Below are 21,676 nucleotides of genomic sequence, written 5' to 3'. Positions count from 1 at the left end.
CAGTGGGAGGCTGGAGAGGTGGCCCAGACAGTTCTAGGCACCCACAACTACCTGTAATTCTAGCTCCAGGGGAATCTGCACTCTCACACATATCCACACATGCATACATTTAATTTTAAATGTTGATCTATTTGGAAGACCCCAACAGGGAAACTAGACACGAGGCTCTTTTAATTTTACTTTCCTCACAGGTAAACCAGACGCTTAGCCCGTCTCTTGCCTAGCGTTCTTATCGATCAGTTAGCACGAGGGAAGAGTTCACACCTTGAACCCAGGGAAGAGGCCATCTCTGCAGCTCCTTGGTACTGTTCTGGGACCCACATGAGTTTGAGTTTGAGTACCTTGACCTTAATGTCTTCACTGGGCAAGCCGAAGGAAGACATAGATTTCTTCCCTTTGGGAAGAGCTTTCGGAAAAGATTGGCGGGAGGATGACAAGGAGACCCAAACGCACGGTGAACCAAAGCACACTCCACAGAGTTCAGCCTCACTGCAGAATGAACACCCTTTGCCAGCAAGTGCCGAACCTGCTTACTTCCCAGCTCCCTGCGATAGAACGTGCTTTTCTGTTGGTAGCTTTCTGAATTTACCCTGGCTCAGCAAAGTCTACCTTGCTAGGGTGTTTTGCAAAATGCAAAAGCATGAACTCTCTCTAAAGAGGCATTTTAGTAAAAGCCTCTGCTAGCCGGTCGAGTTGTAATATATTCTAAGTGAATGTGCCGGGAGGGGAAGGGTCCTTGAGACCTGGGATTGTTCCAGGTTAGGGTTTCTGTGAAGTGGAAAGAAAAAAACAGTTTTTTCCTAAGTGAAATGGGATCCAGGACTTACTAGCTAGAGTCGGGGGGGGGGGGTCTCCTGCAGGGGTTAACCCCACAATGGCAGCTACTCTTGGGAACTTATAGGGCATTAAAGGAAGACATCTTTCATTTGTCCCAGAAACCCCAGGGCTGTCCTGGGGTGAGCATAGCCTCACAGTGAACAGCAAGACCTGTTAGGCAGACTTTGAGGTTGTCCCCCCTCTGTACCTTATTAGCTGGTGGTCGACTTCAACGAAGGGCACCTCCTTTCTACCTCTACTTAAATGAGAACTGAAGGGCACAGTAATGGCCCAGTCCTTCAGACAATTCCGTGCTTTCCACTGTCATCATGTACCCACTTAGAAATGGACCCACTGTTTTTTTGCTTATCAGAGGAACAGCAGCCAATGTGACCACCTCCACCCCTGAGTTACTATGCTGTGCATAGCAGTAGGTACCAAGCACCCCAAACCTTTTCTTCGCTGGCTTTCATTCCTGCTGGGGATTGGTCAGCACAGCAGACACCGGAAGCCTTCCCACTGAGGGAACTCTGTGGAAAACCCAGAAAGAACTTAACTGGTTGTAAACTCAAACCCAACACCACCGCGAGGCTTTCTTTTTGTTGGAGCCAAGGTCATCTTGTAATTTCTTAGGTCATCTTTCTCCCTTTGCACGTGGCGATATTTATTTATTTATTTGAAAGACTCTGCCTATCACTCTATATTTATAGTTATTTATGAAATGTAACCCCACTTCTGTCCTTGAGTTTTAAATAAAAATAAGATTTCTCTCAGCTTCTGTTTCTTGTCCTCTCTGTGTGGCTGCATAAATGCATATTGAGACAGAAGGGTAAAATTGGAAAATCTGGAGGAAACAGAATAGGAAAAGGAAAAAGAATTCTCAAAGTTGGGCTGGAGAGATGGCTCAGAGGTTAAGAGCACTGACTGTTCTTCCAGAGGTCCTGAGTTCAAATCCCAGCAACCACATGGTGGCTCACAACCATCTGCAATGAGATCTGATGCCCTCTTCTGGCGTGTCTGAAGATAACTACCGTGTACTCATATACATAAAATAAAATAAATCTTTAAAAAAAAAAAGAATTCTCAAAGTCAAAGTTTCTTCCATTTATAAACATGTTCAGCAATTTTGATTTTAAAAAAAAGGATGAAATTTTATCAACATTGGGCTTCTGATAACCCGATTCCTTAAATTTTAATTTGAAAAAAAAAAAAAAAAACACACTGGCATAACCACACTGAAATCTCAGTTAACCAGAAATACATATTAGTCTTCCGTTAACCAGAAATACGTCATAGTAGTCTTCCATCATTAGTGACAAATAGTGGGCCTAATCAATTTATGAAGATAAAAGGTTTGAGCCACACTTTGGAAGTTTTAGTCCACAACCCAGAAGACCTCTGCTTTCAGGTCTGTGGTGGAGGGTCAGCACATTGTGGTGGGAGCCTGGGGCAGAGGAAAACCACTTACCTGCAGGAAAAAAAGGCTGAGGCCCAACCAGTCAGTACACGCCCAATGACCTAAGGCTCTCTCAGGAAGCCCTGCCTTACATGGTGCGCCTTACCTGGTCACCACCGGTACCACCAGTCCTTCTACCCACGGTGGGAGGTAAGCTCTAAGCTACAGTGTGGCGAACCAACGCGTTCATCAGGGTTACTTAAAGGAGTATGGGTGAGGGGTCATGTGCAGGGGTAGAAATGACAAGGCTGTGTCACCCCAGTCAGCACGGGTGAGGACTCCTGAGAGCTGGATATCTGGAGCTCACTGCGCAGCCGGCAGGCAGCTCAGCAGCTTGGAGAACGTATTTTCAAAGCTCAGCTGGTCTGGTGTTTGAGCCTGTGGAGTCATTGGTTAGAATGACATCCTTGGAGATCCTTCACGAGGACAAAGGATGTGGCATCTCACAAACGATACTTCATCCAGACACTGATGGGGTATTTTTATGCAGTATTTGAATAAAGCAGGAAAGGCATGCTGGAGCCTGCTATAATTTAGGTTTGAATGAATCCTCTAGTAGGAGGGGGTGAGACCTTCAGGAGGTTTTAGGTAGGTCATTGGGACGTAGGTCATTGGGACGGACAGGATCTTTGAAGGGATGATGGACTCCAGGCCCTTACCTCTTGGCTTGTGCTTCTTAGCTTAAGGAGAGAAGTTCACTCGGTCCATTCCTTGCCATGAACAGTTGCTTCACCACAGGACTCAAGCCATAGGGTTATGTGGTCATGGGTTAGCGCCTCTAAAATGGTAGGCAAAAAATGAAGCTTTTTTCTTTGCAAGTTGATTGGTTCAGGTATTTCTTTACAGCAACACAAAACCAGCAGTTCTGTCCAATTTTGTTTCCCCAGACTGGTGAGTGGTCCATCTGTCCTTGTGTAGCCAGCCAATCATTAAGCCTGGGTATATTCACCTAGGAAGACCCATTTCATTTAGGATATGACTTACATTAACGGAGTGAAGAGACACAACAGAGGCATTAACTCATAAATCCATTATGTCAACATGAATATGTATATATGCAAATATTCACAATACAAAATATTTATCTCTTCTAAAAACATCCAAACATTTTGGACACGTTTTGAATAAACTTGATAATTAAATTTATATTTAAAAGTGCACAGGAGTCTGGGAAGATGGCTGACCAACTAAGAGAGCACTTGTGCTTAACTGTCCTGGGTTGTGTTCCCAGCATCCACATGGCAGCACACAATCTTCTGTAACTTCGGTTGGAGAGGAGGATCTGGACCCTCCTCTGGCCTCTGTGAGAACCAGAAACACACAGCAGACACACATACATGCAGGCAAACACTCACACACGCAAAATCTCTCTGAACAAATAAATGAATGTGGGATGATGTCACAGGTGAGGCAGGTACAAGATAGGAGGAGGCCTGTCATTGGACAAGAAGGGTGGGCGGGAGAGGGGTTTGAAGGAAGAGGAGGAGACTGGAACGGAAAGGAGGAAGAGACAGGAGAGGGAGAGAAGCCGTGGCAGGACAATATGGCCGCTGACGTTAAGATTCCGCTCTGTGTATTTACAGGTTGTTATTAATGTTCTTAAGGGATGGATGGTACTGGGCTTGGTATGTGTAGGTGGGCAATTATATCTTATTGGGTCAAAGGTTATTGTGTTGTGTGTTCTTTTATGTGATGGTTTGAGTGTAGGAAAGTGTGCGGCGGCTGGTCTGATCCGCCAGAGTTGGGATGTGTGTTTCTGGCATGGAAACCTGCCTTGGGAACTAGATGGGTAGAGAGATTGCTGCCAGGCTCAGAGAGAGGCCTTTGGCAGTGTGATGTAGGATGGAGCAGAGCGGGTGAGAGGCTTTGCTGACTGAGAATTAAGATATCCGGCAGGTATCTTGGGGCAGTTAGGTGCCAGACCTAGTGGGGATAAAAGACAACCTTACTTTTTTATTTTTTGTATTTTACAACAACAAATGAAGGGGTGGGAAGACGGCACATCAGTTAGGAGCAGGTAGAGGACCTAGGTTTGGCTCCCAGCACCCCATGTTGGCTCACAACTACCCCTAACTGCATGTGGGGACATGTGGCCTCCATGGTGCACATGCACACACACAGGCAAACCGCATACCATTAAAAAAAAACTTTTTTAAAAAACCAAGCCAAGAATAGCAGAGGCGTCACCGGTGGGGCGGGGGGTACTGTCCATGTACTGGGGTACATGTGGGCTTCTCAGCAGATGGAGAGTAGCATGCAACCCCAGCTTTCAATTGTCAGATTACTAAAGTTGAGGGAGTCAGCACCTCGTGCTGGTCTAAAGGAGTAAAGCACATGAGCTGAATGCTGACAGAGACACAGGCGAGCAGCAGGGGCTCAGTCAAGACAGGATCTGGAGTCACCAGACTGCACAGGAATGGCACTGTAAGACTCCCCAGGCAGTGTGGAGGTACAGAGCTGCAGTCCAGCACTGAGGGGGTGAGACAGAAAGAAGCATCTTGAGTTTGAGGCCAACCTGATGCACAGTGTGACTGTCTCACAGCCGCTCCCACCAGAGACTTCCCAGGACTCTGTGCCTACAGAACACTGAACAGACCTAAGCACCCTCTATAAACCAAAGATGTTTATTCATTAGGTAGGATACTGGTTACAATTAAGTAGAGCCATACATTCCCAAATAAATACCCTCAAACAGTATGGATAAAAGGAAGATTACAGAGAGCTGGGTGTTTATGTGCATTTGAAAGGCAGTAGAACAATACTGCTGCTCACCCACTCTGCACCAGGACTTCCAGTGGTGCTCTACACGGAGGGAGTGACCTAACACTGGATTTCTCTTAAAAAAGCAGGTTTCTGTTTTTTCTCCTCTTGTGATGGAAGCCAGGGCCCACTGAGCAACACCTCCAAACTCCTCAGGTTTTTATAACTTTCCTCTCAGATTCACACATCCCAACACTCACCCCAAATGCCGACATGACTTTTGAACTGAAGTTCACTGTCACCCATAGGGAGACTTTTCTACGGCCTTTAATCATGTCCTTTGGTTTCTCAGAACATGGTCACACTTTGGACTCATCAGTGATGTCTTTGTTCAAGGTACACATGCATTTGGAACCTCAAGTAAATCCCTAGTGTGGGGCCACCAGTACCCAAAGTGTTGGCAGCGCCCCACAAAGTGTCTAGACAGAAGGACCTAGTAGTGCTTTACAGCAGGCAAGTCAACTGTGGTGAGCCTTGACCTACACCTCCCTTTGCAGGTGAACTGTATTTCTAGGTTTCTTAAGTTTGTCACCTACTGTTCAGTAAGCTCTCAGTCCTACCAGCTCTTCCTGGTCAAATTCCTCTATATCTGGGCCCAGTGTTACATTTTCCTGAGGCTGTGGTGTGGGCCTGGCATTTTTAGCAGTCCAGTTTCCTAATTGAGGACTCTTGAGCAGCAATCAAAATCCCTTTCCGACAGCGCCACCTGGAGGAAGGTCACTCGTCTGTGCCTTCTGCATACCAGTTTTCAGCACCTCTTCTTTGGATGGGTCAACTGATAAGTCTTCACAGGCAGCTTGGATACAAAGCAAGGGTAACTTGAGCATTCCCCACCCCCACCGTTTTTGCTGGAAAGCTGTTTGCCTTCTTCTCAGAGGATCGTAATGTGTCTGATCAGGCAGTGTGTTCCTTCCTTCCCCCAGGCTGCTTTTATTACTTTTATTTGTGTGCACGTGTGCAAGTGTCTGCAGAGGCCCAGAGCGGGCACTGCCTCCCTGATGCTGGAGTTCCAGGAAGCTGTGAGCTGCCCAATATGGGTTAAGGGATCTGAACTGGGGTTCTCAGGGTAACTGGAAGTACTCCTAGTCCCTTCAGTCCCTCAGCTGTATTTGAGGCAATAATAACAATAACAATGATAATAATAATTCCCAAGAGCCAGTTTCTCCAGAGGACGCTAGAGCATTCAGCCATTTCCCTTTACACACTGATGACAGTAAGAAGCTTCAGTCTGAACACTGTGGACTCTGACACAATCACTGCAAATGCGGGAGAATTATTTAAACCATTCTTTCTTGCAAGCACTTGGTGAGTGAGTGGAAAAACATAAAATGATCTTCAACACCATGGAAGAGGCCAATGAAAGGAGAATGTGGAGAAAAGGCTTCATCCCCCGTGTGCAATGCTGAGTGTCCTCATAAGTTAATAGTTCACAGACATAACGGGCACAGGGTGACAAAATCACGGTAGAAAATGGTGTCTCAGAAAAACCAGGCTGACTCTGAGTGGATTCCCACTAACAGCGGATACAGCCAGGACCCCAGTGGGGCTTTATGGCACAAGTCTCACCTGCTTCTAAACAGCAGGGGCAGAGGACGAAAACACAAGAGGCCAAGGCCCTCCCTTCGGAGCCCCACGGTCGGGGGCTTTGGACTCAGTGCTTTTCAACCCCTCTGCTTAGATGCTCCTGGAGGTTCATACAAACACACTGGACTGTTGGCTTGCGTGCTTCCTCGCAGTCGATGATGAAGACACTGATGCCAGTGTTGGGAGTGATGGAGGAAAGTTCGAATTTGTCTATTGTGTCTATTGTGCCTGGCAGTGAGCATCTGAGGTCACTCAGGAAATAAGCAAAGAGGCTTCTCATGTAAGCCCCGTGGCTCACGACCAAGATGCTGGCGGTTAAACCCAGGGCACCATGCTTGGGGTCCGTCCCCAAGCTGCCGTGTTTTCCCATGGGGAAAACCTCCGCCAAAGAGCTTTCCAAACAGGTGTCTGGCGCTCCGGGGAGGAAGCTTTCTCTCTGGCCTGCCTTGCCCAGAATCAACTGACAAATGAAATCAAAGAAATCCTTTCCACGCATTTTTACCTGCAAGAAAGAACAGAGAGAGGAAATCAAGTGAAGTGAATGATGAGTGTAAGTCTGAAATACAACTAACTATTCCCATCCCAAGGTTTCCATGGGATTTCAAAGCATCACTTGTGGCTGAAGACCTTAAGAAAAAGAGAGGGGCTAGGGGTTTAGCTCAGAGATAGCCCTCTTCTGGTGTGTCTCAAGACAGCAACAGTGTACACACATACATAAATACATCTTAAAAAGGGGGGCATCATCTCAGTGGGCAAATCTCTTGCCAGAATCCTGGGCGTCCTGAGGCAGAGCCTGATTCACTGGCTGCACACACTGCCTGTGCCAACACCACCTATGCCACCACCTCATGTTAAGTTTTTCTCAGCAGTATTGTCTATCATCAGTAATGGCTGCTGACTCACAGTGAGGGACACAGGGCAACATGAAAAAATAGGGGAGCAGAGGGGGGATGTTCGAAGCTTGCAAACCACTTGACTGTGGTTTGCACCAGCTTGTAAGCACCAGTACAAAACCAGTCAGAATTTAGTGACTGGGTCACTGGCACATTGGCAAGCTCACTGCTGCGCCAACCAGCGACCTGGCAGCTTAGACACACTCAGGCTATGTCAGGCTACGTCAGGCTACGTACCTGCTCTACTGTCTCTCCTCCAGGCGGGGTGAACATGGGACACTCTTCCCCAGCGTCTTTGGCCATAGCCCGAAGCTCACTTAGCGGCTTGCCTTCTGCAACCCCATACATCTGCAACGGTCCAGTTAAAGGTGCAGCTTACACATCGACAGAACGGTAAAGGTCTGTGAACATCTGAAACCCACCCGGGAAGGAGCTCACCTTCTTCCCTTATCTGTGACCCTGTCTGTGTGCTCATGGGACTCACTGAGCAGAGCCACAGCAGAAACCTCAGCTGGGTCCAGGGGGCTGTGGGGAAGAACTTCAGGCTAACCCAGATGGTGGGGCTTTACCGGACAAACGTGGGATCTGCCCAGTTCCAGGGAGGCAGAGATGTGCTCAGGGCAACATTTGCCTACCTACCCAGTGACATACCGGACTGTTTTCAGCACTGGTTCTCAGGCACAGAGCAGGGCTTCCTTCTGCCACAACTTCTGCCTCTTGAACCAGAGAACACTTGCAAGCTGAGAGAGGCAGGCCTGATGTGCTCTCACCACCCTGTTTCTTCCCAGGATCAGAAGGAAGCAGAGCTGACAGGGATGCGCCTGAGCTTGGGGTTGGTATTGTAGGGCACAAAACCCCCAATGCTCTAGGCCTGCGTTCAGACCCCAGACTGGAAATCTCCCTGTGCCTCGCCCTAAACTGAAATCTCAGCTTTTGGAAGACTCGTTTCCGGTACACAAAACTGGTAAAGAAAAACTGGCCTCACTCACAACAGGGGCAGGAGTGGGATGGAGAGCCTTCTGCCTATACTTCAAATTCCCCCACAGTGCAAACAAGTTTTTACCAGTATGACCTTCTATTTACCTCAGGGTTAGATAAGGTGATATACATAAATACCATGCAGCATGACAGGTGAGATTTCCTTCCCTGCCCCACCTCCTTCCACCCTCTCCTTGATCTTCCCAATTTCATGCTGAGAATTAAACCCAGGGCTTCAAACACTTTGGTCAAGTATTCTACTGCTGCAGAGTTATTAGCTCTAGATCCCACTGGTGTTTTTGATTTTGGGCTTTTTTGTTTGTTTGTTTGTTTGTTTGTTTGAGATGGGGTCCATGTAGCTCAGGCTAGCCTCAAATTAATAATCCTCTTGCGTCTACTTTCCAAGAGCTATAATTACGGATGTGTGCTACCATACCCAGCTACACCTTAACGTATATTGGTTGATTCCTTGTTCCCAAGAAATGGCCGGAGAGATGGCTCAGCAGTTAAGAGCCCTGGCTGTTCTACCAGAGGATCCTGGTTTGATTCCCAGAACCCACATGGCTGTTGACAGCTGTCTGTAAACCCAGTTCCAGGGATCTGACCCCCTCCGTCTGGCCTCCTCAGAAACCAGGCATGTTCATGGTACCCAGATATACATGCACACATAAAGATATAGTAATAAAACTAAATCTCTGGGGACTGCAAGTATGCTTCAGCCACGTGACCGCTCAGTGTGACTGTGCAACAGGACGCAGCGCAGACAAGTTACCCTTTCCCGAAGTCTGGAGTCATACTTCACTGCTATGTCTTTGCAAAATCTGCTTTTCTCCAGAATGCCATGTATGGTCTGAAAAGCAAAAGACAAATGTTTCTCATTTTTTTTAAAATAAGAATGAGTCACCATGAAGTTTCAAAAGCATGCCATTTCGTTTTTAACATTACCAGTGACAGTTGTGCTGTGCAAAAAGCTGCTTCTCGGCCCAGGGCTGCACTGTGGCAGAGCACCTGCCTGGCCGGGGCCTGACTATAGAGCTCAATGGAGAGCACCTGCCAAGCACACGCGAAGCCCAGGGTCTGTGGCTTCTCTTCATGCCTAACTCTGGTATTTATTACTGTGTATGTCTGATACACCTGACCACCGCCTGCTTTTATAAATGAAGGTTCATTAGCACCCAGACACACGTCCCACTGATGGGCATTTTCTCTCCCCTTGGTTATGCAGTTAGAGGCCAGATCGGACCAGATGAAGAGTAGATAAAGGCAGGTTTATTAGAAGGCAGTTCTCTGAGGGTTCACCGATCTCACAGGTGGAGGTCAGTGAAGCCACACATCTGGCCCAAGGCAAGGTTGTTTTATAAGCTCAGGAGAGCAATGACGACTTGCCAGCTAAGAGCTGGGACTGCGTTCACACATTGTCAGACACCGGGCCCCTGTGCAGGCTCTCTTGGGTGGGCTGCCAAAGAGACAAGGAGTGATGATGTGTTAGCAGTTTCCTCTGTGCAGGCCAGGTTGGGGGATGGAGGGCAGACAGGGTTGTGCAGCTTGTGTGGGGGATGAGCAGGGGTTCCGGCCTAATAGACTTACTGATAAACTCTGTGAGCTTGCATTTGTACTGTATCTGCGTGCACAGAAATGAACAGCTACCATAGATGGAGACTGTCAAACCTGGAATACTTATCTTTCAGAAAAGATATGTTTATCTTCATTGGGGCTCTTTATGTGTGGGTGTGGTTCACATGCATGTAAATGCATTTGCCTTAGTGCCCTCCTGGGGGCTTTAAGCTGACCTGGAATGTGTTCCTGGTCCTCTTTCCACTTCACTTATGGAGGCAAAGTCTCTTGGTAAACCCGAGGTTCACCAGTTCTGGCTTATCTAGTTAGCCAACTTGTTGTCTCTCCATTCCTTCTCCCAGTTGCTGGGATTTCTAGTGGATGCTGCATGTGCCCATCTGGGTTCTGAGGATACCACTGCCCATATGCCTTGTAGTTTCGTTTCTTGTGTTTAGTATTTTAGTGTGCGTGTATACATGTGCGCATATGTGCATTATGGTTTGCATGTGGAGGTCAGAGGTTAACTTGACCTCCTTCCATTCCGTGGGTCTCAGGGATTGAACTTGGGTCACTGGCCCTTTACCCGCTGAGCCATCTCAGCAGGCTTTAGAAGCAGGTTTTCAAGCTCCATGCTATTGAGATCCTGACCCACTGGCCTAGACAGGAACCCTGAACTCACCTGCTTAGTCCTCGTGAGATCGCTGGAGAAGGCGTGGGTAAAGTGCACGTTGCTCAGAAACTGACCAGTGGCAGCTGCTTGCCTAAACCCAGTCTCGGAAAGGGGCGCGTCTACTCCTTGCCCTGTAGTGGAGCAGAACCACTCAGAAATGTATCTAAGCAAAGTCACATGAAAGGGACAGAGCTGCGGCGATTAGTGTGACAGTGATTAGTGTGATGTGGTGTGATATCCTTGGCTATCAGACCACCTGACTTCTTAGAGAGCGGACTCAAACACCTCAAACACCACGCTGTGAGCCATAGCTCTACAAAGACCCACCCACTCAAATGCTTCCCACAAAGTTACGAGTCTCGGGAACCACACCATCTGAGCTCCTCCCACTCTTCCATCTGTCCATTTCCTCACTGGATATACTGCACAGGGCAGGCTGACCCTGCAGGCTGCAGCCCGTGGCAGGGCCCATACTCAATTTTCTCCTCTTCAGTGCCCTGTCTAAAGGTGAGCGCTGTAATGCTATTCCTCCTCTTCCTTCCTTCCATCCTCATTTCACGGACAGGATGCCTCACACCCATAACCTCAGCCCCTGTGAAAGCTGAGGCAGGAGGATTACAATGAATTAGAGGCCTTCCTGGCCTACACAGTAAACTGCGGGCCAGCCTAGACTATGGAGTAGTATCGTCTTAAAAGAAGAAAGCTAAAATTTTAAGGAATTACTAAGATACTACGAAGCCAGTGGAAATGTGAAGCAGGCAATGAACGGCCATCCCAAAAGGAAGGACTTAAACTGCTGGCCTCGAGGCTCGAGGATGGAGCAGGCGCCCCTCCTTCACCATTCCTGAGCTACGCCCCGGCAGGAAGGGACGGAGGGAGCATCCCACTGTCAGCACACGCAGGAGAAGCCGCTGCTGTGTGGGTCAACTCAAAGATGCAGCGTGCGCGCATGTGCACGTGGCCATACGCACAGGATCAAGGTGCAACCCCCCGCCCCCCCAACATACACACAAGTATGAATGAAAGCCGGGAGGAGCAACAGGGAAGGGACTGAGAACCACTGAGACTTTAGGTATTAAACCAGCGGAAGAGATCAGAGATACAGATGCGGGATAACAGGAACACAACCCACCAATAACAATAGGACAGTCTTGTAAAGAATCCAGTTTTCTTTTTAAATGAAGGAACTGATAGGGGAAACTCCTCTGCAGAAGAGATGTAAGGACCTCAAACACAGGCTGGAGACATGATCCCCAAGGCAGCTCAGGCACTGGGAGGAGCTGAACATTCCACGGATGTGTTATGCTAGTTCCACAATGTGACAAGGCCTCTAGAGCCTGAAGCTGTGTCAGGATAACGGACGCTGGGTTCCTCCTGCCGAGGCACAGAGTGCTGAAAGTGCAAATCATAGAAAGAAAACAGGGGAACTCTCTGGGTGTCTCCTTGGTGAAGCTGTCCCTACGATGGAGTCACACTAGCCTACAGCGTGCATCCAACTGGAACTCCAAAGGGTGAATGAAGAAGTGGGGGCCAGAAGGATGAAGAGACAGTGATGGATGGCATGGGTCAAGGGGCAAGGAAAGCACACAGTATATGGAGTAGGACAAATTAATTAAAAGGCTCGGCAGTTAGGAGCACTGGCTGCTGGCTCACAGCAGCCTGCATGGCTCCCTCTTCTGGCCTCCTGGGACACTGCACAAACAACATGTGTGAAAGACAAGTATATGTTAAAAATCCCTTGTAGGTTCATTGAGGGACCATGAAGAGCACCGGAATCAGTAAGACAGTGGTTTCAGAGACAGCTCGATAAGCTGAGATGTTATAAGCTGGCCACTCACCTCACTGCTGACAAAGGACCCAACTAGGGTAAGGGAGGGAGGGTGGAGCCAGACAGATGGCTGAGCAGTTAAGAGCAGACAACCATCTGTAACTCCAATTCCAGGGAACCCAGTGCTCGCTCTCCTGGTCTCCAAGGGGTCTACACTCATACACACGCACGCACACGCACGCACGCACGCACGCACGCACAGATGCGCATGCACACACAGTTAAAGTCACTCATACACATAAAACAATAAGGAGGGGTACTTTGGCTCAAAGTACAAAGGGACAGTCCACAATGACAGGGAAGCCATGGAGAAGGACTGAGGGTGCAGCTGGTCACACTGCGCCCAGTTAAGAACTCAGGGATGAAATGGCCCCCTCATTAGGGGACTTGGAATGGAGTTGCCCATTTTGAGTCTTCCTAACTTACTGAATCTAACCTAGACGACCCCTCCCAGGCAACCAGAGGCTCCCCGATAGTCATCGCCACAATTCTAGATCCTGTCAGGATGATAAACCATGTTAACAGTCACAGCTGACAAAGACCTCCTTCACCAGCTGAGCTGCAGCTCGGTGCTGGCGTCCAGGCCGGGGTCTAGCACCAGGGTCACCTACTCCAGAGCTACACGCCCAGCTCCACAAGACAATGAAAGCAGAAAGACATGACTTTTGGGGGCTGAGAAAACCGTCAGTCCAGAAGTGTGCCTGAGCTGAGAGTGTCACCTAAACATACCAATAATCAGAAGAAAGGGACGGACTGCTGCTAAGGACTGTGCTTTAAGATTTATTTTACTACTTTTGTAAAGTACGATGTCTGTGTCAGGATATGTGCATTTGGCTGTAAGTCTTGCAGGAGCCAGAAGAGGGTGTCAGATCCCCTGGAGATCAGACCCGAAACTGGAGTTAAAGGTGTTTGTGGGTCACCCAGTGTAGGTGTTGGGGACCAAACTGGGGTCCTCTGTAAAAACAATGCATTTTCTCAACCACTGATCCATCTCACCAGCCCCACAAAGAAGACTGTGTGGGGATTTGTTTTAAAACGGGAGTTAGGGGGGAAACCAGTGAGCATCCAACTTAAAAAAGTCAGGAGAAGACCAAGCAACTTAAAACGGATGTGAATGCAGCTGTGGTCACTCGTGTTCCAGAGCCATTGGCTTTGACAAGTAAAGCAAAGGGGCTACACACAGGACCACCCCACGGTAGAGTGACTTCACCTTTAGTACAGAAATCAGAGTAACCATTTAGGAAAGGGCTAACACCAGCCTGTCAATGTCTTATGTCCTAGTATGAAATCATTCTTACAGCCTACAGATTACTGTCCTGGAACAGAGATCCTCCTGCCTCAGGCATCTGCCCACTAGGATGACTGGCATGTGTGTCACCTGGCTCTAATCACGATAAATCGCCACTGAGGTATTTCAAGTCCTTAAGAACCCAATCTGGGTGGCTTTTCAATCAGTGACTGGCCCTGGTGAGGGTCTGCATAGTGAGACACTGGAGAAGCCCGTGCGTGTCAGGCCCACTTTGGAGACTTGTTCCTTCCGGTGACCTACTGCTTTAGTCGAATCCTGTGGTTACCATGGTACCCTCACCCCTGATCCCAATCAATCTAACCCTGTTACAGTGCTGCCTACCTGCCCTTCCCCCTTCGACCAAGCCACTAACAGCGGCATAGAGCTGGGCAATAATCAGAAGAGACTGACCTTGAATGATTTTCTCCTTGTTAAGTCTTGTTTCGCAACAAAAAAAAAAAAAAAAAAAAAAAAAAAGACTGTTACCAAATTAAATTTTTTTTGAAAAGAGAAAAAACTAATAGTGAAGAGTAATGAGATTCATAACAAATCTTAAACTTCCAAATCTAAATACTTTCTTTCCAATCATCTACCCCAACTCGGGAATTCCAAATCAAGCCATTCCTTAAGCAAATGTATATGGGTCAGGAAATCAATGTTAAATGGACGCTGGAGGGAAAAGCTATTAGAGATGCATTAGAGATGCAGGCATGTACACAGTAGTTTTATTTATGATGAGGCAGCCTTGTTAAAGATAAGCATAACTGAGTGAGATTACTGGAGGCAGCAGGCCTGTAACAAGGGTGGCCATCTGTGAGCCGCGGCCCTGAAGGAGCACGTGACAGGAGTGAAACTGGAAGGAGAAAGAGGTTCGAGGACCCTTAGCACCCACCCAGAACTGACCCAGGTCCTGGTTCGGAGGCAGTCAGGCTTGCTGACCAACTGGGCACCCAACTGAAGTGTGGTTACACAAAATCAAAACAATCCCAATCTTTAAGCAACCGGAAGACTAACAGGACTGACTGAAAAGATTTCCAGGAAATAACTGGGTAAACTGAGGCTAGAGGAGAGAGGCGAGGGGGAGTCACAAGCCTAGACGGCAGGTTAGACCTAGAATAAAAGTCACAGTAGGGCTAGGGGCTGGTCAGTTGGTAAAGTGATCATCGCACAGGCCTAAGGGCTGAGTTGGGATCCCTGCACTATGGAGAAAGCTGACATGGCGACATGTGCCTGTCTACAATCTCAGCACTGTCCATCTCTGGCCTCCACACGCAGTGACTGAATAAAGGTCACTCCCTAAAAACAAACACAGAAAACAGATTCTGTCTAAGAGACATCAAGAGGGACTGGAGAGCTGGCTAATGAGGAAAGGAGCTGCGGCTCTTGCAGAGGCCTAAGGCTCCATTCCCAGCATCCACATGGTGGCTCTCAACTCAGTCCCAGAGGATCCAATACCCTCTCTTCTGATATCAACAGACATCCGGGCACACACGTGACACACATACATATATGCAGACAAGACATCCATATACATTAAAAATACAAACCCCAAAGCTTGTGTGGTGTGAGAACGACTTTTATAATATGGGACTAGAAGGCAAGATGTGAAATAATACTAAAATGTTAACGTCATAGGAATGAGGGAAAGAGAAAGCATCTGGATTCACATGAGGAAACTCTGGAAGGATATATTAACAGGTCCAGGAGTGCTGACACATGCCTTTACTCTGGCATGGCCCTAGTAGGGACAGAATGACATGGTTCCCGCCCCTGGGGCAGGGCTAGCCTCCAAGAGTGCCCTGGGCATAAGGCTTGTTTGTGAAGAATGCACATTCTTTTCCATTCCTCCTTCAAAGAAGGTCCTTCCTGTTAACCTTAAGGACTCCAAGATAAGAGACAGCATGAGTCCAGAAGGCAAGGTGTGGCTAATGTCTCAGCAAAATGGTAAATGCTGAGACCTTCAGAACAGCCCTTAAGGCTGTGGAAAATAACTCTAAAATCATGGGTTCAAAAATATGTGATTTCTCAAAAAATAAGAATGTAACATGAATTATATGAGGGGCTTCGCGAAAATAAAGGAATTAAAGCATCTATGCTGTGAGGCAACTTGTCAGAGAGATACCAGAGAAAGCAGACAGAGAAAGCAGGTTGCAAAGCTGTCTGGGGCAGAGTACAGGCCACCAGCGTGGACCCAGGATTTGACTTTGGGTCGTTTGTTTTCACTATTCCCAGATAACCCTTCTCTCAGAACCCCTCTCCAAGAGGAGGCTGATACTTGTCACTCAGGAGGCAGAAGCAAGGGGAACTTTGTGAGTTCAAGGCCAGCCTAACTACACAGGGAGTTCCAGCAAGAGCTACACGGTATCTACCTCAAAGATTTTTTTCTCGTTTGGGGGTGGGGGTGGTAATAAGGGATGTAGCCAATGGTAGAGCACTTGCTTACCATGCAAGGCCTCAGGTTCAATACCCAGTATGCAAAATAAACTAAGTAACTAAAATACAAATAAGTAAATAAATATGGTCTCATATGGGTAGAGGAATAGGGACAAGAATTGTTTTGGTTCCTAAACATACAGATATTTTAAAAGATGTATGATTACATACATGAAATTACCATGTTTGGAACTGTTTAGACCTTGGCAAAACCAAGACTACTGATGGTCCACTATTAATAAAAGAGTTCCTATATACAGTATAGCAGCATCTTAAGAAACAGCCACAGAGAAGGGTATTGACCTCTGACATATAGAAAGGTCATCAGCAGAAGGCTGGGCTGGGCCGGGCTGGGCCAGGGTGGGCCAGTGTTCCAAATATAGGGAAAGAAATTGTGTCACTTCCTCTCTCAGCTTTAAATTTTTCCTGGGGCCAATAAACTGCCTCCAGCTGACTCGAGATTTAATTCCAACACTTGGGAGGGTGAGAAAGGAAAACTGCTTGAGGTCAAGGCCAGCCTGGGCTACACATCAAGCTCCAGGCTATCTCAGGCTACTACTAAGCAAGACTTGCTCAAAGGACCAAAAGCTGTATTTGGTGACACAGCCTAGAAGTCTACAACTGGGAGATGGGGGCAGCAAGGGGCAGGAGTTCAAGGTCATCCAAGTTGCCCAGTACCTCTGAGACCAGCTGGGGCCACAGAGGACCTGTCTGCAAAATCCAAAGAAATAAAACGGAACTGCTTAAGTACAAGTATCATCATCCTCCCAGTTACTTCCAGGGAGAGGCCAAGAAGTACCCTCACTGTGCACAAGTCAAGGCTGGGGGCACGGGAGATGGCTCAGCCAGTAGGTAAATCGCTCCCCACACAAACATGAGTACCTGGGTTTCAGACCTGAAGGAAACAACGTGGTTAGGCCCATAATCCCACACCGGGGAGCTGGAGTCAGCCGGCCTAACATAGTCAGAAGCCTCCAGGACTAAGAGGTGCCTGGGTGGTCAAGAGCACTGGCTGGTGACTCACAACCACCGGTAACTCCAGTTCTAGGGGGATGTTGCCCTCTTCTGGCCTCTGGGAGGACTACATACACATGATGCTCAGGCATTCCTACACGCTAGACAGTGACGCACATAAAACAAATATCTTTATCTTAAAAAAAAAAGGTGGAGAGTGACTACACACACACACACACACCTAATTTTGCCACTCCCCAACACTTGCAGGCAACACCGGGAATCTGAAATCTTTCCATATCGCCAGTGGCCATTCTTTTGAACACTCACTGAAAAGAATCCAAGTGACAGGATAGTTTCACAAAGGCACTGCCCCACATTTAGCGGTTCTTTTCAGGAAGAAGTCTAAGTGAACAGTCTCCTTTAGCTGTAGGATGGTCTCTGCTGGGAGATGTTCAGTGTAGAGTGCCTGCTCTTAAGAACCAAGCTGAGATCTGGGAGCTACGCAAAAGGCAGGGTAGGTGCCTGAACCCAAGTGCTGGAGGCCGTGGAGAGGCAGAGGACCTCTTGAGCATGCTGTCGGCCAAATCAGCTTCATCCTCTGTGGTTTCCTTAAGTCTCTCTCCTTCTCTGCCCACATTGAATACACCCCCAACACACACACACACACACACACACACACACACACACACACACACACACACACACACAACTGTTACCTTTTATCGTCTAGCAGGCAGTTTTGAACTCAAGCCACAATATAAATATTCAAAGATTACATAACCCGAACTAGAACTGTTTCCCCAAAACCTGTGTAAATATTTAGTATTACAGCTTTTAGCAGCTTTAAAAGGTTTCTATAAATCCCTGAGGCAGGTGTTTGGAGTTAGGGGATGGGCAAGGCTAAGCAAGCTTTCTGCTAGGGAGACACCTCACCGAGCCAGAGGGCGGAGGCTGCAGAAAGGTCAGGGCGATGTATTTGGAAGGAGCTGAGGGCGCTTCACCACTCACTTTCAAATTCTGCAGGGTGATCCACTTCCAAAACAGAACAGCAGGCTCCACAGAAGGCTAGACACTTATGCCAAGACGCCTCATGACCTGCCATTTATAGGCCCTGTGGGCTGGGTGGGGGTGGGGTGCTGCATGGGACACCATGGGGACACACAAGACACAGGCAGCTCCCTCTGTCTGTAGGTTACCGCTTGCTGTTACTTAAAAGTGAGTTTCTTGGCTCAGGTTTACATGCTCGATCCCCTGTTGGACCCTTACAAGGATTCTGATTCCCCAGACAGCTTCAGGCTGGGCGCAGCAGAGAGGCCCATCTCTGTGGGAAAGTCGCACACATCTGGGGTTTTCACAGCACATTTATTCCAGTGTGTGAATTATTACCACCTCACCTGATGTCACCTCATCCTTAAGTCAGTCTTACCAACCATTTCAAATGCAAATACAGATTTCAAAGGCGAGTCCCAGAGGGAAAAAATGGCTTTAAAAAAAGTAAATAAAGCTTCTTTAAAAAAATATTAAAAGTTTAGGGCTGGCTAAAAATGGAAGTAAAATGGTTTTGCATGTGACTGACTATAAACAACAAACACTCAAGAGAATCCAGGCCTCTGAGGCTGCTGTGTGGGAATACTCGCTCACCCAGCCTCCCTGTGATGGGGCCACGGCACTGCAGCTTTCCCTCGAAATCACAGTTCAATACTAACGAGAGGCTTCAAGTTTGGAATCCAGGGTGTTCTAGTCCAAAAGCAACCACCTCCATTTTTCAAAATGGGAAGAAAATGGAGAGATGATGACTCAGCAACTACGGCCCCAGCTGCTCTTCCTGAGGACCCAAGTTCAGTTCCCAGCACCCGTGAGGCAGGCTAGCAACAGTCCAACCCCCTCTGTGAGCACCAGGAACACACATGCTACACAGACATACATGCAGACACCTATACACATAAAATAAATATAAATAGATAAATAAAAAATTTAAAACATGATGAATTAAGATAAACATAAAACTCCATGAAGGATTTGGTTAGACCCAAGGAAACTGCTTTAAATTCGTATAGTTCAATATAATTAGCCAAATTTCCTGTGACTCATTACATTTACCTATGGTACATTTACCTATGGTGACTACCTATGGTCGAAGTTGAAAGCAGGTTGGTTCTTGAACCAACCAGCTCATGTCTGTCACAAGACCCACAAAGAGGAAACCTGGTGTGACCATGCCAGGACAGCAGCTAGCCAGAGCCCTGTCTATTATTTCAACACACTTGACTTCCTGTATCTAAAAAAGAATAAAACTTTGCAACAGGATTTCACTATGTACCTCTGGCTGCTATGAAGAACAGGCTGGCCTTGAACTCCTTGCCTCCTGATTGCTGGGGGGTTTTTGGCATGCTGCCACAACTGTTGAAGAAAACTACTCTTACCACCCCCTAAAATTATAGCAGGGGGTGGTATTTTCAAGTGACCTTCCAATACTAGGCTTTAAGGTGATCAAGAATAGTAGGTTAATTTGTTTTGGTTCAAATCCTTAAGTTACTTGGAATCTGGTTCCTCTTACTCACCAGTAAATAGAAAATTCCTATTTACACAGGTATTGCCCATTAAGAATCTAAGTAAGGATGGTTTCCCAGGCCCAGATTTCCTTCAAAGGGGCTTTCCCAGCTGGGTCCAGAATGTTCTGAGGTTGAAAAGAGGACAAGGGGACTCGAGTTCCTTCAGCTGTATCATCTCCCAGAATGTTCTAGAAAACAGGGAGTGACACAGAAGATATGAGGAACTAGATTTCTAATTTAGCCACTAAAATCCCTGAATCCTAAAGGTCCACTTCACAGGATGCCAGAGATCACCTTCCGATAAAGAAGAAACTGGACAGTAAAGCCATCAGTTGAAAAAGGCCTGACAAGGTTCAATCGCTGTCAGTGCTCCTGTGAGCCCTTGGGAAGACAAACGCTGTTCTGAGAAGCCTTGACTACACAGGTGAGCCTCAGCCGTGTCTTATCTGAGCTTTGCTTACAGAAGAACAAGTTATTTAATTCTCCAGTATATTTCTTCCTCTGCTGCCAAGGGCTACATCTTCTCCATTTAGTTCTCTAACCGAACGAGATTAGAAGGACTGCAGCCACCAATCTGCTTATCAGCATACAGGTCAGAAAGATTATGTCTGTCCTCAGATGCCTAGATTATGAGACTGCTTCTGGCTGGAGCCTGAATCCCAACTAACCAACGCCTTGAAACTTCCCTCTTAACCCACCCTGAATGTGCCTACCACCATCACGGAGCAAACATGTGCTGAGAAGGAAAAAGATGGGGGATCTAAAGCCAGATTCTGCTCCATGAAATCTATCATGATAAAAACGTTTGTTCAGGGTGATGCAGTCGACAGAGAGAAGAGCTCGGACCCTCTATTTTTTCTCAGAACGATAACCTCTGAAGGGAGGTAAATTTCAAAAGTATCCCCGATGCGAGGAGAAAGGGGAGAAGGTAGGGTGAGAAAAAAGGCAACCAGCATAGGACAGATGAGGGGTGGACCATCCTGAAGACTGTGGAATCTACTAGGGAGCAGAAAGGTCACACTGAGAAGTCGGGAGGCCGGGTTATGTCTTCACTACTCAATAACTGGGAACCTTGATCGTGTGCTTCTCCACACTTCTATTCTTGGGAAAACGCGAAGCTGTTGACATTTAAGACCAGACTTCCCCACTCAGGGTGTCGTGGATAAACGACTGGACAAGAGAGGATGCAAAGGAAAGTACATGGAAAGCCCACCCTCCCCGGATTGGAGCACGTAGAGACCAGAAGAGACCCAGGCCAGGAAGGTCCCAGCGACTGAGATACTCACTGGCGGATGACGGTCAAGGCGAAGCGCGGCATCTTGGTCCAAGGCACGTGAGCCACAACCCGACTCTGCAGCACCTTGCTGCGACTGACTGCGGGTCCACTTTGCCTGCACTACTTCCGTCTGCCCTGCGGACCGGCTCTGTAGCTGTTGGTCGAGGCGGCTTAACGTCATCACAGGGCTGCCAATAGGAGCGGAGACTGAAGCCCGGAGAGGCCCCGCCCAGGCCAGTGGCGCTTGCGCTCCTGCGCGCCGGCCTGTGATTGGCGCCTGGCAGGTGCGCGCGACCCCGCTTTAGGTTAACGCCCTGGGCGTCTTGCCCGAGCGAGACCGCAGCCTGCATCAGGGGCAGATAAGGACTGCTTTGATTCTTTTATGCTGAACGGATTTGAGGAAGGCGTGCAAGGTGTAGAGTCTAAAGTGTGTCAAGGCGATGGCTTCCACAGCCAGACTGCATCCTGTGAGGCTTAGCTGTTATTCTTTACCTGGGAACTGAGGTCAAGCCAAGTGTGTAGATCTAAACCAATCTAGTTTTTCTTAGCTTCTTAACCAAAAACTTTTATCAGGCCCCCCTTTGCCTTCTGCTCAGGCCTGATCCTACCAAACGGTATTTTCTCTAATGCT

At 47.8% G+C, this 21,676-nt stretch overlaps 1 protein-coding gene across 1 annotated transcript; it reads right to left on the bottom strand.

The window, feature by feature from the left end:
- Positions 1-6,309: 6,309 nt before the first annotated feature.
- Tigar (TP53 induced glycolysis regulatory phosphatase) lies at positions 6,310-21,226 on the bottom strand. Its single transcript, XM_032906541.1, has 7 exons — positions 21,056-21,226; positions 18,151-18,249; positions 14,239-14,275; positions 10,721-10,842; positions 9,260-9,337; positions 7,747-7,857; positions 6,310-7,118 (listed from the first exon to the last, which is right to left on the bottom strand). The coding sequence occupies exons 1-7, from the start codon at positions 21,224-21,226 to the stop codon at positions 6,684-6,686; spliced, it is 1,053 nt and encodes a 350-aa protein (XP_032762432.1). The 3' UTR covers positions 6,310-6,683.
- Between the last annotated feature and the right edge of the window lie 450 nt (positions 21,227-21,676).

Source organism: Rattus rattus, chromosome 6 (genome assembly GCF_011064425.1).
Source record: "Rattus rattus isolate New Zealand chromosome 6, Rrattus_CSIRO_v1, whole genome shotgun sequence".
NCBI lineage: Eukaryota > Metazoa > Chordata > Mammalia > Rodentia > Muridae > Rattus > Rattus rattus.
This window is presented reverse-complemented; position numbering and strand designations above follow the sequence as displayed.